Source organism: Protopterus annectens, chromosome 6.part0, assembly GCF_019279795.1.
Source record: "Protopterus annectens isolate FY-2018-M chromosome 6.part0, PAN1.0, whole genome shotgun sequence".
In the NCBI taxonomy this organism is placed as follows: Eukaryota; Metazoa; Chordata; order Ceratodontiformes; family Protopteridae; genus Protopterus; species Protopterus annectens.
The window spans coordinates 579,647,196-579,665,630 of record NC_056737.1 but is presented as its reverse complement, the minus strand read 5'-3'; the positions used below and the strand labels follow the sequence as shown (position 1 = coordinate 579,665,630).

The 18,435-nt window shown below is 38.7% G+C and overlaps 1 protein-coding gene across 1 annotated transcript in view; it reads right to left on the bottom strand.

The window, feature by feature from the left end:
* MDGA2 (MAM domain containing glycosylphosphatidylinositol anchor 2) overlaps positions 1-18,068 on the bottom strand; it is a 4,933,289-nt gene extending 4,915,221 nt beyond the window's left edge. Inside the window, exon 1 of the mRNA XM_044074257.1 lies at positions 15,760-18,068. Coding sequence (XP_043930192.1) covers positions 15,760-15,832 — 73 coding nt within the window. The 5' untranslated portion in view covers positions 15,833-18,068. The remainder of the gene's footprint in view (positions 1-15,759) is intronic.
* Positions 18,069-18,435: the final 367 nt, after the last annotated feature.

Genomic DNA, 18,435 nt, shown 5'->3' with positions numbered 1-18,435 from the left:
CAATGTCTGATTAACATATGCATTTCTTTATTTCCATTTACATCTAAAGTGTGTTTTCCTTTATGCAACCTGGCTATGGACGGTGTTACAGTTGGTGTAATCTATTTATGTCAATGAAAAAAAGAGATTGTTCTTTTATGACTGTGATATGATATTGGGAAAATTCCAAGAGGAATGTATATAGGTTCATAGGTTCATACTAGGCTATCTGCCCAAGGGCATTTATAAGCCTAGCCAGAGTTTTGTGGCTTTCGCCACCCCTTTAGTTTGGAGGATACTATGCTCATTATTTTGCTGTGCCTCTGTCAAGCAGTGACACTGAGATAATCCCTGGGGTATATCTGCGATCTCCCATCCATTGGTCAAGATTTCTCCTGAACAAAGCCAGCGAGGTGCTCTGCCTCACATGTACTGGGATTTTGTTCCACAGTATAGGGAGTCTCTGGGTGATGAATCTGTCCCTCCAGCACGTCCTATTAATAACCGTGTTAAGGTTTAAGTCTCCCGCCCTTGTAGTTCTGAGGGATCTAGATTTTTTGAGGTGAAGCATGTTCATCAATTCTGGGTTGGACATGGCCTTGTATGTCAGGCACAGGTCACCTCTGAGCAGATGGTAAGCGACTGAGTAGAGCTGAAGTTCCTTCAGTCGGGCAGCATAGGACATATTTTTGAGACCCTTTATCCTTTTGGTGAGGAACTTTTGGGGCCTTTCTAGTTGCTGCAGGTGTTGTGTCAGATACATTCCGAATGGGGCATTGTACTCAATCATTGGCCTGATGAGTGATGAGTACAGGGGGACGATGACTTCCCTTGATCTAGATGTGAATCCCTTCATGATCAGGTGGGCAATGTAGAAGGTCTTCCTAACTACTTTGGCAACGTGAGTATCAAAAGAAAGGTTACTGTCAACCTGGGTACCCAGATCCCTGATAACCTCTTCTGTGCTTAGTGGGTTGCCGCCTATATGGTAGCTAGGGCTAACCTTGTTTTTCCCGAAGGGTATGACTATGCATTTTTTGGCGTTTAACTTTAGGCCATGGTTCTGGCACCAGTTTTCCATTTCTATAAGACCCTTCTGAAGGATATCTGTGTCAGATGTGTTCTCAACTATGGCACCCAGTTTGCAGTCATCTGCAAATTTTGTCAGCCATAATCCTCCTGTGTTTGCTTGTACTTCTGAAAAGTAGATGCCGAACAGGAGAGGGCCCAGGACTGAGCCCTGTGGGACACCACTTGTGACAGGCTTTGAGTCTGACATGGCGCCAGCAACTCTGACCCTGTGGGTTCTGTCACTTAGCCAATTTGCAACCCATCTTGTGACGTATGGGTTTACATTTAAGCTGATGAGTTTTTCAATGATACCTGAGTGGGGTATTGTGTCGAAAGCCTTTGCCAGGTCGAGGTAGGCTGTGTGGACTGCCTTTCCCTCATCAATGGCCTTGGTGACTGTTTCGAAAAAGTCCACCAGGTTTAAAAGGCATGATCTGCCCCTGACAAAGCCAAACTGGGTCGGATCCAAAGTCTGCAAGTCTCCTATGTCTTTATTTATGAGTTCCATTATGATCCTCTCCATAGCTTTGCAGATCAAGCTTGTCAAGCTGATGGGACGGTAATTTCCCGGGTCGGTGGAGGCACCTCCTTTGTGAAGTGGGACCACAGCTGCTGTACTCCACTCCTTAGGCACGTATCCTGAGGTGAGGCTAAGATTAAACAGCTGCCCTAACTGCGGGTTTAATTCCTCATTGAGTTCATGGAGCACACATCCGGGGACACCATCAAGTTTTTTGCCTTGGAGAGAGCAGTTCTCACCTGAGCGTTTGAGATGTTTGGGGGGCTATAATTCTCTGGTATAGATATCTCACCTTTTGGGGGGGGGGGGAATTTGCACTGAACCTGTCAGCCAGTATGTTGGCAATGTCTGTAGGTTCAGTAATTTTTACATCATTTTGGACTAATTCTGAGCATATCTGGGAGTTTCCTCCCAGGTTTCTAACATAGCTAAAGAAGGCCTTATGTTTGTCCTTTGAGTCCTTAGCGACTTTTATCTCAAAATTTGCCTTGGATGATTTTATGAGAGATCTTAATTTTTTACTTATAATGATCAAGGGTGTTTTCCCTTTTAAGGATTTTGCTCTATCTTGTAGTAGCTTCCTCCTTTTGTTGTAGAGCTTGTTTATGGCTGGGGTCCACCAAACTGGACGCTTGCCTTTGGTACAAAGGGTCTTTGTTTTGTTTGGGATTGCCTGATCCATGCAGTCCTGTAGGTGCTGGTAGAAGGCATTTGTAAGTGATTCAGCGGCTTGAGTAGTGGTTTCCGCAGTCTCGGGGGCCATAAAAGAGACCACACTAGCCTTTAGAAGTCTGAAGTCGGCTTTTGAGAAGTTCTTCACTGTGGTCTTTTTTATCTCAGGTGGGGGCGGGATGTGGACTTCCAGTGAGATTAGTTTATGGTCTGATCTCACCAGTGAAGGGTATACTTCTGGTGTTGAACATTGTGACCCCATGTTCGTGATGATGAGATCTAGTATGTTATCTCCTCTTGTGGGAATGGTGACTAGTTATTCCATGGCATTTGAGTTTATGAACTCTAAGAACCTTTGGGCTAGAGTGTTGGGGCTTGAGTAGTGATCCCAGTCTATATTCAGGTAGTTGAAATCACCTAGTATGATGGTGTTTGGAATTAGCTTTCCTGAGAACACTGGAGGGGATAAATGTATGTGAGGTTCCTGAGATTGAGAGGGTGGCCTGTAACATGCTACAAATTGCAGAGCAGTCTTGCCTATGGTTAATTGCACCTGGATGGTCTGCAATGCATCGTGCATTGCCACCAACCTTGAGGTGTGGGTGTTCTTGATGAATATAGACACCCCCCCTCCTTTCTTGGTGTTGTCCGGATTTTGGGGCCGGAACGCATGATAAGAGGTAAAGCCTGATAGTGCCGGGGTGCTCTCGGGAGCCTTGAGCCAGGTTTCAGTCACAGCACAGACATCGATGTTCTCCATACTGAGAAGGGCCTCGGGTGCGTGCATCTTGAGGTTGAGACTTCTGGCATTGAGCAGCATTACCCTTAGTTTTTTTTTCCTTTTTTGTGTTCTAGGGTGGTAGGTTTAGAATTTGAGCCTTGCCTAAAAAAGGCACTATGGGGGTGGCAAGAGCCTTTGCCAATATCCGGAAGCCCAGGGGTGACAGGTGCAAGCCGTCCCTTGCGAAGCAGCGTGGCTTGTCCAGCATGTCATCCCAGGCAGACAGACATTGTTCCCCTTTGAATGACACCAGAGTTTAAGCCAATTATTAAAGCTGATCATCTTGTCTCTGTATTGTGGCATCATTCTTGGTGAAGGTAGGATACTTCTCAAGGTCAGGGTCATACCTGCCTGGGCTACATAATCAGAGAGCTCCTCTATGTCTCTTTTCATGTAGTCCAAGGAGGTATCGTCTCAGGTCGTTCACACCAGCGTGGACAATGACAGAGTCGTACTTGTACCTGCTGTTGAGAGACCTGAGTGCTTGCGTTATGTGGCGGATTCTAGCGCCCGACAGGCAGCTTACTGTGACCTTTTCCTTGTTCAATCTGGTGAGCGGGACGTCAGTGTGTCTGACTATGGAGTCACCAATGACGAGTGTGTCTGGCATTGTGTTTGGCCTTAAGGGCTGTGACTGTTTGGCACACTGACTATGTGGTCTATGTGTTGCATGTGTTGTGTCCTGAGGTGGCAGTTGTTTGGGTGTCTGCTTTGGTGGCCTCTGCTGTTTTGGTAGATTTTTGATCAGAGCCTCCGAATATGTCTTTGTGTATTTATGTGTATGATTTGAAGTTGTGATAGTACTATGTGAGACTGGGTTTGTGGTGTGTGTGGTTTCCTTCTCCTCCTGTCTGGTCTTACCAGTCCTATGTTGAGAGAGCTCAGCCTCCAGTTTGGCTATATAGTTGCATCTCTCGCATGTATTTGTGTTTTGTGGGAGAAGGAGAGGGTTGTCCGTGTACATGAGACAATTGTAACATTGCCTCAATATTCCCTCAATATTCCCAGATTCACCAGCTGAGCAGGAGAGAACACTAGCAACTGATCCCTCGACATGCTAGAAGGAATAGACAAGGACTTTAAAAGACTCCGGGGGATGTGGGTGATCGAATGGGGTTTTTGGCTGGTGGGGTACTATGTATAATAAAAGTGCTATATCAAGAAAAAAAGTACCTTAGGAGCAAGTGCTAGGCTTTACAGATAGAGAATATTCTACTTAGGAATCAAGTAGAGCTGAGCTTTTTAGATATAGAATACGCTGGTTAGATCAGCAGTACAGTTCAGGGAAGGCTGTTTTAAGGGAAAATTTGAAGAGTGGACTTTAGGTAGCCCGAACAGTTTAACCTTGATTAACCGCCGCTGCTCTTGTGTGCTCCTGTAGCAACTCCGCGCTAAATTGCGCTAAAGCGTGCTTTATAGCAGGGGGCTGGAAAAAACAGGAAATGACCCAAAATGGCCAATGAATTACCAGTTGCTGTCTCTAACCACTCCTCTGAGGACAAACAGGCAGCTCAGTACTCCCCATTCTCACTGGTGAGTAAAGAAACTTCCCTCTGGCCACACAAGAAAATGGAGGAACACAGGAACCAAATACAAAGCCCAGGGATCAGCAAATCTGATCACTGGAACATCTAGCTAGGAAAGTTAGGAAAGCAGAAGTATTTTTTTTTTTTAGTTTTTTTTACACACACAGACAGAAAATACAGTAAATGCTTGGTTTTTCGACTAAATGCTATCAAAGGCTAGTACACTTGAGTGTATTAGCCTGTTTGTTAAGTTATAAGCAAAACTTTAGCTAAGAAGTGCAGTCAACAAATTAAGCTCAGAAAAACAGAGAAAACAGGTAATATAACAATAATATAAGCTCCAGTGGTGAGAATCAAACCATGCACCTTTTGGTTGAAAGACATATACCTTAACCACTGTACCACTCGGGCTTTCAATGTAGTACTTACATTGTTGTATACACTTTGTTTTCCTTGACATTTCAGTTGTTTGGTAGAACTTCCAGAGCTCGTTACAATTAGTACAGTAAAACTTTTTTTTTTCTTGGTCTCCAACCTTCAGCTTAATGTAGTTAACCTTATACAGTGCTTGGGTCAGTAGAGTCTGAGACACTTGAATTAATTTCTGTATAGCTACACTGGTGTTCCAAGTGGACATTCACCATTAATTTTTCTTAACTTTCTTTTGGGAATGAAACATATATTCAACAGTAGTTCTAGTAAATCATTTAGTCAATCAGAAGAAAACAATGTCTCAAGCTTATGAAAGTGTCAGAAAGTAGTAATCCCACCATAAAACATCAGCTGTCCAGCCACTATTGGAGTTCTCATTCCTTAAGAGCAATATCTTGCTTGTATACCACTGAAGTTGATACAGATAAACTTAACTCCACCAAACTGTAGAAAATCAAGCTTTCAATCCTTCTTAGATGAAGAAGCTGTATTCTGCTGAAGAACCAGCATTTTGTTGATGCAGGCATGGAAGGCAAAATGTGATTTACCCGGTAGGTTAGTATCTGTTGCGGTTTACTTACTGTCCTTTGCTTTAATGTAGAGTACTTTCAGAACCACTGGAAATATTCTGTTTCTGGATTATTCTGGGTGTAGACCTGTTATAGTGGTTAAACATTATAAGTGCACTATACAGTTTTCCCTTGCATCCTGCTAAGCAGAGGACTTCTGCTGGAAGAAGCAGGAGGATACCGGTGCTTTTCATATTTCTTCTTTCATAATGATGCCGCTATGCAGAGAAAGAATTTTGGTCTTTCCAAGGAAACACACTTTGTGTAATATCAGTCCACTCCTCATCTTAGTATCTGTTATTGTCACAAATCCAAAGGAAGTAAAAACTAATCTACTGACACTCTTCCTCAAGCCATACCTTTATTCACTACCTGGCTCCTTTTTCTCCTGTCCTTGCTTTTCTTGCATTTTGATTGAAAGTATATTTGGTCTAGTTTTAGTACTTGCAGTACAACTTCCTTAATACCCAACAGCTATTTTATAGTTTCCCTACCGAGCTGAAAAAGCGATGTTTTTACTTCATCCCTGTTATGCAACACTCCTGTCCTATGACTTGACTATAACAATGTACTGCTTAAGTAGTTTAGTATTCCCTGACCACCCATTCCTCATGAGAAGTAATTTCAGTTATGATAAGAATTAATGAAGATATGTTCTAACAACTTATTTAGCAGTCTGATCATTTTCCTTTTACTTTATTGTCTTCTTAAACATTTTATAGTGTCTTATTATTTATTCCTTGAAATTACAGCCAATGCATTTCTTATTGTGTTGCTTATATACACGAAGTGCACGTTAATGCTATGAAATTAAGTGGATTACTAGCCAGATTGTTTAAAAATGTAGCTAGAAAAAAAATACAAATAAACTCAAGACTGGGCTGACAGTCTTTTTAAATTATTTGCCATACCAAGGAGCTCAATCATGTATTGAGTCATATTTATGTGTTTTGGGTTTTTTTTTTTACATTTTTTACAAAACTGTTCTTGGATTGCTTGACTGGAGGAATGTTTTCCCTGCTCATGCATGTGAATTTTTGAAGTGTTAAGCTGTAATTCTGTGCCCACTGATTGGATAAGAATGTCACAGATACCAATACAAAGTTTTTAATGCAAGAACCAGTAAGATGTTAAAAGTGGATCTTTGCTTTGGCAATCTTTTTAGACACAAGTTGTTACTTTGTCAGCTGCACTTTCTGGAATTGCATTTAGCATCTTTATGTGTGTGCATTTGAGCATCAGAAAGGAATAATTAACAACTACAACAATTAATCCCTTTTTGGAGTACATTATTCCAAAATGTTACTATTGAATATTTATTAGAGGTCTAGACAAAACAGGCACATCATGTACATAGATCAAAAAGTTGTAATAGTGCATTACAGAGGATCTAAACCAAATGGATTCAATGAGGCTTAGCAGCTCCCATTTCCCTGACCTAAATAAATTGTCTCCTCCAAAAAGCATACAAGTCTCCAGCAAATTCAATTGCTTTCTCTGCCAAATTTTCTGCCTTCCTTGGAGTATAAAAAGACCTTATTTGCTGAACTGCCTCCATGATAAACAGAATTGAATCTAAAGAGCCTCCAAAAACACTACAAGTGATACCCCTACTTTTCAAACTGTTAATGATGTATGTTATACTCTGCATTTGAAACAAAATTAAAAATTCTTTTGTTTGTTTCTTTAATTTCATATACCTTATGATTTATGATTAGCTTTATCTTTATCATATAGTTACTTTAAATATTGCCTAAAAAGTAACATTGTTATGACTGCAGTTTTCTAGCTGAAAGGAAGAAACTTGCATTTCAAAGGCAGTTTATGAAAGAGGAAATACACATGTAGGCCTGCGTACTTACATTTATAGACATCAGATGTATAGAAGTATAAAAACAGATGTGTTTGTATGTGTGCATTTATATAGATCTCCTGGTAGGGACTGGAGAGATCTCGCCAAATATTTAAACCAAAGTCAAAGCTGCACCCATGGTGTTATGCACCAAACAAATGTTTCACTTGTTGCAACACTGGGCCACCTATAGCTTCAGTCTTTATTTGTATCCAGCTCATATTATTTCACTGCACAATCGGCAATCATCTGCCTCACTTTTTTTCTTTATAATATCTACTAGAGCTTGAGATCTAGTCAGTTAATTTGTCTCTTTCCTCAATTACGCTAAAATGAATTGAAAATACTATTTTCTCAGTGCCCGATGTTTTTCTAAATGGAGATTTTGATTATTTTTAATAGTTTTGAGTATAATCACAGTTTTTAATTTTCAAGTCTTTTATCAAAATAAATATAAGTGAAAATGTCTGCATGCCCATACTAAAACATATCTTCTTTTCTGTTTGCCAACATTCTTTTCAATATCGTTCGATAAATATACCGGTACAATTTTTGCTACTTCAAAAAACAGGAATGTTTCACCCAAGCTGCCTTTTCTAGCAGCAAAATTAATTGTAATGCCTAAAAAATTCCCCTATTACATTTCCCATTACTAATATAAATGCCACCTTAAACAAAGGCGTTGTGTAGATAACTGAGTCTACAAAACATTAAAATAAGCTTACAAAATTATTAACCATTAAGTGGCAATGTCATGGATATGCTGACTATGTAGTTAAAATTCAGCAGTTGTCAGCTAATTACTCCTTAATAACTGCATTTAGAAACAAGATATCTTTCACAAAATCAAATAAAACATTCAGTTTCTTCCAAAAGCTTCACTGACTGATGAGACAGAGTAATACTTCTATTGTATTGTATTGTACTGAAGTTTACAATAATACCTTTGGATCCTAAGATTTGGATTCTTAGCCTGTAGAAATATTTAATATGAAAACATCTGCTTTATATTAATCTACAAGAAAATTAGAGAGACTTGCTGAATGTCCACATTTTTCCTATTTACTACTACAAGTCATTCTATTTTAATTTTCCCCATAAATCTGAGGAGTAAATCAGAAAAAAACACTGTATGAGCTAAAACCCATCATACACAATGCTGATAAGGCTTACTATGGTAAACAAAAGAGGTAGGACTCAGTTTTTACCACCAATTTCCAATATAGATACTGCTTTATAATATATATTTCAGAGGAGCAATTACAAGAAGTTAACTCAAACAGGGTTGAGCAGCACCTTAGTTTATTGATGACATCTGGCTTTTTTTTTTTTGCTTGACATATGTGCATCTACAGCCCCTGTGTCAGGGATTTTACACCCCCCCACACACACACACACACACACACACACACACACACACACACACTCACACACACACACTATGGTCAACACAGAAATTCCCTGCAGGGACCAAATCAGAAGCTGCACAAACTGTAATCTTGCAATCAAATCATCTAATAGAAAATGCAGCAGGAAAACAGTAACAAATCTCGGAAAGATCAGGGTAATACTAGACAAGTAAGACCCTAACAAAGTGCAGTGTAATCACAGATAATCCTTCTTTTATACAGCTCTACAAGATTATACTCAAATTGCTATAACTGTCTTCTATATAACCACTACGTATTTCTGAATAATAAGCATAATATTAAGTAAGGTATTTAACATTGTACTTGTTTGAATTAATCAAGTAATTCCATATTTTGAGACAGTAAGGCTACTGTAACGTACATATAAACTTCTGAGGTATAAATAACAAACTTTGCCACTTTATCAGACTTGGAAAAATACTCAAATAATAAGTTTCCATGGAAAGGGCAATATACAGATAAATGGACTCTTCAGATCATGGAATGGGCACTATACAGATAAATGCTTCTTCAGATGTATACATCACTGGCCTTTCAAATATGTGTTCTGATCTCACTGTACCATTCAATGTTTGACCATAATAGCCTTTTCGTCTACTCATATATGTTAATGAGGTTTTTCAGTTCTGTCTATCATTTATATTTCAGTTATTTTAAAGCAATTTATCATGACTAGTCAGGGAAATGAAGTACATGAACGAGACAGACTGTTTTTAGTTCAATGATGGAATTCACTTCTGACATTTTAAAATAAATGCATATGTAAAAAATAAACATAATTAAAAGTTACATCATTATTCTGTTAGCATATTTGTTATATGCTTCTTACAGAAAGTGAAGTCCAAATGGATTCCATAAACTGCTACTCGGATCATAACCACAATGGTTTAGCATGTGGCATCACTTAAGTACACAAAGAATATCATAAAGCAGTACTTCACTCTTAGCTAAATGTTAGATTACTAAATCACAGCAACAAGCACTTCAGGATCACAGAATTTTACATCTGACAACACAAATGGCAAGACTTATTCTTTCTGCAAAAACAGCTGTCCAATTACTGCAAGGGATATGCATAGTATTAAAAGTACTTCTCACCCTAAACAGAATTTTTATTGTGATTTATCTCTAACATTTGCATATATGTGGTTTTACTAAATTACAGAAAATAGCTACTTCAATATAGGATTCATCAAAGTATGTTAATGTTTTGAAAAAGAACAAATTCTGTTACTGATATACTATTGATATGGGTTAACGCAACTTATACATAGGTTCACAAGGACAGATAATGTGAATAGCAAAGAAAACATTTTGAAATGGATACCAACGACAGACCCCAACAAAATTTCCCAACTAGGAATTATGTCTGACACCATTAGTGATCACGACATGTTCTTTGCAGTACAGAGGAGTGCCAAAAATACACAAACATAGATAAAAAGTAGTCAGAGATATAATCAAATTCAACAATGAAACCTTCTGACCTATCGTTTAGTAAAGTAACTGGGAACCATTAACTTTGCTGACTTTAGATGACAGAGTAACTCACATCATCAAATACATTTGTCCATATTAAACTCTCTAGCACCTCAACATAGGGAAAAAGCAAAATCAAATCCTGGACTATGACCAACACCATATATACACCCATAAGCTAATGTAAAACAGAGAGCGACCAGGGAAGAACTTGCATAAAACTCCAAAACAAGTTTGGCCAACAAACAATAAAGGTACACAACATGGGGAAAAATCTCAGCCTTGCCCTTTCACAAATGAAAGACACAATAAAAGGAGCATGCAGATTTACTTCATAAATGTGGTTAATTTTCTTAATAAACTTAATGCAGGCAACCCATCTGTTAGTGGCACGAATGTTGTCACTACTATCTTCTCACTTAACACACACCACAACAACAAAAATCTTATTCAAAAACTTAGTATATCTCAAAATTGCTGCAGAAGTTATTGCATACCCAGTATCTGCACTTATAAATTACATACAGATTGGTCTTTCCTAGAAGCTGTTATCTCAGATTCTGGAAATAACACCATGGTTACACAAATAGTGCACATCACTTGCACTAGCAAGCAACAGCCCTTTACCCATAATATACTGCCTAATATACTTGAAAAAATGTGCTTACCTACAATTGATCAACTACCTTAGAAAGAAAAAGTTACTTTCCACAACACATCATATCATAGATATTGCCCAGTTTATAGCCAAGAAACAGTATTAACAACATCTATAGACTATATTCATGATAAATGTAATCAAAATGAAATAGATGCATCCTTATTTATAGAACTACTCAAAGCATTTGATACAGTTTCATATCCCACATTATTACATAGATACAAGGAACTGGTTCTCACAAACAGTGCAATCAATGGGTTTAAAAAAGTTACCTCAAGCCAAAACAGTGTGCATCATGGCCAGTGAGCTGCCTACATTAGTTGTACCACAAGGTTCAGTATAGAACCTTTATTTTTTTACTATATTTAAAACTAAAGTAGAGCCAAGTACTCAACCAGCAAATCTAACCCAATACACAGACAACTCAACTCCAATATGTACTGCCTCTTCAATTAGCTCTAAGAGGACCTACGGCATTCCCTTATTTATTTTATTTATTTTACATTTGTTTACAGGGAAAGTCCGATTGGGATGAAGAACTTTTTTCAGTAGAGGCCCGGGGAGAAAAGCTCCACATATCACAATCCATTAAAACTTGTAGTAACAGTTATTTATGCAATATAGTCAAGTGATCATTTGTTTTTTTACAAAAAAATTACTGGGAATAATAATTGACCACAGATTAAGACTCAAGCCAGCATCTCCAAATTTCAAAAAATGATAAACTAGGAGTTCCTTAGAAACTGAAACCTTTTCTGAAAGGTCTGAGTTAGGATCTTGTGTGCAAATTCTTCCTACTCTCTGGTCTCCTACATGCCTCATCAATTCTCAGTAAGCTACAGCCCTCTTGGTTACCTAAACTGGAGAAATCTTAGAATAAATTTGCGAAGTTTACTAGAAACCACATGAACCAAATATCACTGTCTTCTCCAGTTAAGTGACTGAAATGTCAATCTAATCCACTAGCCTTTATGCAACACTCTGACTAGCAACAACAATCTCTATACCTGGACACTAGTCAGTTATTTTTTCTGGTATACATCTAACAGAGACCTGGACTAAATAAATGAACACATAGTTTTTGCTCAACAATGTTAACATTATCATAGTAGTTGTCTATACTCTATATACATTGCTACACTGTAGCACTCAATTCCAACAAATATTAGAAATATCACACCTACAATTTAAATGTCATTGTAGCAGACTTCTCAACAAAATGGCCCTGTACTTGTACCTACCTCTATACTAATGCCTCTACTTATTGTAAACAATATCCCAACTACACCCGGCCGTGTAAACCTTGGCTCTAGATGGTTGTCACTGTTGAAATGACACCCCGGCCCCATCTGCAAATTAGCAAAAAGGGTTTGTGGATGGATGGATACCCCACCTACACTTTAAAATCCTAATGAAACCAGACATATGAATAAAACATCCCTGCCTTTGTTCCATCCTCTATTACTAATTCCCATCCTCTTGCATTCAAATCAAACTGATATCACATAATTCTTACACTTTTACTATAGTAATGTTTTGGTTACAGGTCTCAATTTAATTTTAACTGTATGGATAAAATATCCATGCGCCTTATTTGTTGTACATGTGTAATAAAATTAAATGGGAGTATATACATATACTGCACAATAATACTGAGTATTCTATTCACGAGTGTAAACTTAACATGCCATAAATCTTACAGTGTAGCTAAGGCAGTGATCACATGATAAATATCTTCAGGTAGTAAATGATACAGTTTAATTATAACTCCCACACATGTATGTAAAGTGAAGCATAGTCTCTCTCGGCCTCCACTAAAAAGAGGCTTTGCCCAGTCAGAACGTTCCAATTATTAAAGTTAAATATATAAATAAATAAATACTGACAAAGAAAGAGAGAGTAGTCGTAATAAAATGGACAGTATTAGAAAGCAATGGACAATATAATACAGCTACATTATAAACACCTATAGGTTCATAGGTTGGTACTAGGCTATCGGCCCTAGGGCCTATGCAAGCCTAGCCATAACAATTCCCTGGATATGTCTTCCCACAATATTTACTTCTCTGGAGCCCTGTCTAGCAGGGCGACAGACATGATCCCCAGGGTGAATTTTCTATCTCCCATCCAATCAGCAAGGTTCCTTTTGAAGAGGGCCAAGGAGGCGCTCTGCTTGACATGTATGGGCAGTCTATTCCAGAATCTGGGGAGTCTCTGGGTCAGGAACCTATCCCTCCAGCATGTTTTGTTCATTGTGATGACAAGGTTTAGATTCCTGGAGCATGTGTCTCTGAAGGATTGGGATTTCTTTAAGTAGAGTATGTCCAACAGCTCAGGGTTTGACATGGCCTTGTAAGTAAGGGAGTTATCAATAGATAACATCATGTCTTAAAATGTTACAATTAATAGTTACCGAGTTTACTTGTTGCTTTAGTCTAAAAACAGAAACAATAACCTGCAAACTGTTTATCTTCTCTAGAATTCTCTGCATTTAATCTAATTCCTCTCTTTCCTTATAGTTTTAGATCAAATATAAACTGGATCTGGGGTATATACATGATCACAAAACTTTCTACTGTATTTAAACTGTGTGGCTTACTGCATAGCAGATATTTCCTGTAGGACTAAGGTTAAGCTAATTTCCATTCTTACTTAATACAGGGCCTTGCGGGACTCTCTGATGTATGAAACTCTTACTGGCTGCCTGAGCTTATAATGAGCAGCTATGCATAACACTGTTGAGTTAAAATCATGAAAATGTGTGTTGGTTCAAGGTGCTAAAGACAACTGCAATACCCGATTACATCAGTATAATTCCAGATTCTGCCTTCCAACTAGGTCTGTATGAATGTTTGTATATTCACAATCAGTTCCTCTTTCTTAACATATTAAATACTCAGAGTGTATCTATACGTCTATACACAGCATGTGCATAATAACATATGTATAGACAACTATATATTTATATATAAAATCACTCACATGTGTACCTATGTATAAATGTCACACATATTCACATGTATATTCATATATCTTCTAAACTTCTTAATATGATGGGTTAAACTATAACATGTAAACTTTGCCTGTGTAATCTAGACATGCCATGATAATGTTAGCACAAGAAATAGAAAAATAAAAAATGACACTCTCTGCCATTAATTAGCCTATAAAGAAATATATACATATGTATATAAATGTATGCATTAGTGTGTGTGTGTGTCAGTGTACATTAATGCAGCTAAGCTAATGCTTTACCTTTGTTAAATGCTGCCATACTTTCTCAGGTTACAACTACAACAAACGAAAGGGTACATTAAAATTAACCTGATTTACAGAAGTAGTTTACTGTACACACTTGTCGAGCACATGCTCAGATGCTCTTAAATTATTTGAAAGAATGTATGTATTAAATTGCAGCCATTATGACTACAAAATCAATTAACAGGGATGTGCAATTATATCACAATCAGGTGCAACAATCTATGTTTCAATGAAAAAAAACAACAATCCCATACTATGGTGCACTAAACTGTCAGAAGAAAATACATTTTTGACACCAAATAGAAAAATACTGAATGAATATATGATGTTGATGCCACAAAACATGTAAGTGAGGCATACTACATCAGCAAAGCAGATGCTATGTTGTATCCTTGCCCTGTAAAAATACTTCGATAAAACCTGTGTGGCAATTCGTATACAAGCAGTTACAGTTATCACAACCACAAAAGGGGATACATTTCTTTGGAAACTAAAAATAAGTGTTATCACTAGAAAGCCTATTGACAACATTAGAGATTCCTCTTCTATTTCGGGTAAGTCAGTCTTAATTATGTGCTAGACAAACTTAATTTCTCGTCAGATAATGTTGGAACATTACTTACTTAAGGCTAAGAAAACAGTCGATTAGGTTTAGTAACTTCGAGAAGTAATCTCTACAGAATTTAGCAACTCTGTGATATTCTATGAAGTTTACTTTATTATTCTTCAGCCAGCTAAATAACAATGTGGTGCCATTACTCTGTAGACCTTACAGCAAAGTGCATTACACTGAATTGTGTAACATCATGTCTCAGCATGCAAATAGTCACTAAAATTCACGTACTGTACACATACGGCTTATTTAACATAATGCCAAAGGTTACTCATTTTCAGGTCTTTAGAGGCTCGTGAATAGACGGCACTTTTTGAAGGACTAGTTCGAAAATGCTTAGGCATAATTTTAAACAGGTAAGTTGCTTGATAGCTTCGGATATGGCCTGAGTGCTCGAGCTAACCTAATAACCGCTATACCTTTAAATTACCAAAACAGATGCACGATTTAATGCAACTTCAAAGAAATCTGATCACTGCTGTCAACCTCTGCTGCACGCCAACACACTGCCGCTCGTAGCTGCAACAAAAAATCTGATTTGTTTCTACATTTTATTCTTCAGCTACGTTCTTAAAAATGTGGATTATTACATGACTCCTTCATTTCAGCAACCAGACGTTTCCAAATTTGATTACAGCAGGGATTTCTCTTATAAACGGGATTTCATAAATAAGACATTGTGTCCGCTTTAATGGATAATAAAAACAAACAACATATCCTGGCAGGCTTGGCGCATCGGAATAAAATACCATTGGCACCTTACAGGATTCAATCCGTCAGAGTAACAGACATGCTAGAAATGAGTGTTTGAAACAGGTGCCGATAATACCCTGCAATTCCCCCATTTGTATAGATGCAACAAGATAATAAAACATTGCCCCCCCCAAAAAAAAAGATCTAGAAACTCACTCACCATATACTCCTTGTCCAGATATGCCCTCTATGATGACTGTCAATAGCCACAGAAGTTCATATGCGAAATCCATCTTCGCCTTAATATGAACATATCCAGTCCAGCCTGGAGTGGAAGGCTTCCTCTGAGTAAGGGGCACACAAGATGATCGAATCCCAATTGCTCCTGAAACAAGCTCCACCGCTGTACAACCTCAACGGATAATGTCAAAAACAAGTTCTATAGCCCAACTAAACGGTTAATCACGCTTGCTTTCCATAATGACTGCAACCACGGTTCCCCTTCTAATGCAAAACCCAAAAAGAAAAGGGGGAGGGGGCAGCAAAGCGTTAGATACCAAACCAGCTGCAGTCGATTTCTTAGGAAAAGCTGAACTCACTGGGCTAGAGCAAAACCTACTATCCTCTAAGTGCTGACTTGATGGAGACAAGTGCTGGCCAAACGGTCGCCCAAATGATGAGGCTGCTGCTGTCTCAGAAGTAACTGAAGATGCCCTCTGGAGAACAATTAACAGACACGTTAGATTGCTGTTCAGCTACATCCAGCGAGCTGTTCCCCCTACCAATTCCAATCGCTGCCATTGCGACACCATTCAGGTCCTTCCGCAGCCTCTCCTTCAAGAAGATGCAAACCAATTATTTGGAGACCAAGTGCAAGTAAGATAAATATCACAAGAAAAAACAAGACTCAGCGACACGAAGGGCTGAATAATGACATCTGCCAGCCTGGCTACACATTTAAAGTGAGGAATGGTGGCAGAAGAGGCAGGCGAAGGCGTTCATAGCTAACAGCACAGATGAGCCCGAATGACAGCTCTGGCGATGGACCTAAAGCAGGAGAAGAGGCTCAACCTAATAGCCTCGGACCTGCTCCTCTGCGAGAGATCGCGGTCGAGGGGAGTTCCGACGTGGCACCCAGGATGTGTTAAAAGTGGCTGAATTGTAGAGGAGATGAGTGGTCACGTTGTGCTCTACGTGCAGCTGAGTGCGGGAGCTGGGAGCCGCAGCCAGGCGACGTCAAAGCCTGCGTGACTCTCCACAACTCATCAGTATGTGGATCACACAGGGAGCCGACAAGCTTGGCTTAAAGACCCACATTCAGGAATGTGCACGTTTTAACGCCCCCTCACAAATGCCACCGGGGTTTTCACACCTGATACCCTGTGGTACTCCAGTAAAACCTCCATAGACGCATATAACAACACAATCCAACTGATTATTTCTTCTTGCAAACGTGAAGACGCAGCAAAAATGCGCAACAGCCTACAGTAATGTAGAAATAGGACCTGATGTCACTAAACCAAGGATGCTGTCTTAAAGGCTGCCGGCTATGGACCACATCCAGATGCAAGTGTAGACCGGCAAGTATTTGTTGCTGTTGAGCAAGACCTTTAGTGTTGAGAGTTGCTTCCAACATATTAATTTTAAACGTATTTCCATTTTGCTGCAGAAACATCTATACGAGCCAAAATTATGCGACTTTAAGTGTGCAACTGGTTACCTATACTCATTCTTTTAATATGTGTTATTTATTTGCTGTTTTTTGTGGGGGTTGATGTTGGGCTGATATGCAACCTTATCAGCTTAATGGTACAGAAAATTCACCTTCTTGCTGAAAACTCATTCGGCTTATTGTGGCTTGACCTGTGAAGAAGACATTTTTGCTTTCTTTCTTGATTTTCTGTGTTTTCGAGTCATTAACCAGCTTGTACCTAATTCAGCGTACCTGTTCTTACTGGAAAAGGGTTAACACAAATCAAGACTAGTTATGTATGCAATGCGAACACACTGGTGAACCGTAAAGTTAGCAGGTGTTTGTAAGTGAATCAAGGAAGGAGTGACTGTGTTTCAGATGGGATGCATCCTAAACCATTGTGGTTCTTCGTCTTCCTAGGGATTCAAACTGATAAATCTCTACAGTCTCTGCACTTTGGTTATTGTAACTCCCAGCTGTCTGAATAGATTAAAGGCGGTAATGGTTCCTGTCCCAAGCAGCTGGTTTGCAAATATTTTGGATGAAATTTGTTCACACCCTTTCCACTGTGTTTATGGAAGAATAATATTATGGTCAGTTTAGTTGCTTGCGCATTAAAATATGCTGGTTAGCGTGTTCATATGCAGTAAAACATATTAAAACACTGGCAGACATGTAGCAATGTATTATGTGTACACATTTGTTTAATTAAACATTATACAAGCGTATACTCACTTGAACACTAATCTAAAATTTTACACTTATAGGCAGTGGATCTCAAACTGAAACTGAAGTTCCACTTCACATTTGTAAAGCATCAACAACGATGTTTAGGTTTGGTTACATACTTTATATTTTTTTAATGATTTTGTTTTAATGTTTTTGCTTTTAAGTCGAGAATATTAAAGATGTTTATTGTTTTCATTCTTACAGTAGTGGTTGTGTCTAGAAGTCTATCTGTCCACAGATGTGCTGGTAGCATACTTATTCCCAAGTATATTTGTATTGTTGAAATATATCAGATCATGGTTGGACAGTAGATGGGGTTTCCAACAGAGGCAGTAGCACAGCAGATAGAGTTCTCGCCTCACAGCAAAAGGTTTTCTGGTTCATTTCTCGGCTTGGGTGCCTTCTGTGCGGTGTCTGCATGTCCTCGCTGTGTTCGCGTGGTTTTCCTCCTCGTGATCCCGTTTCTTCCCACTT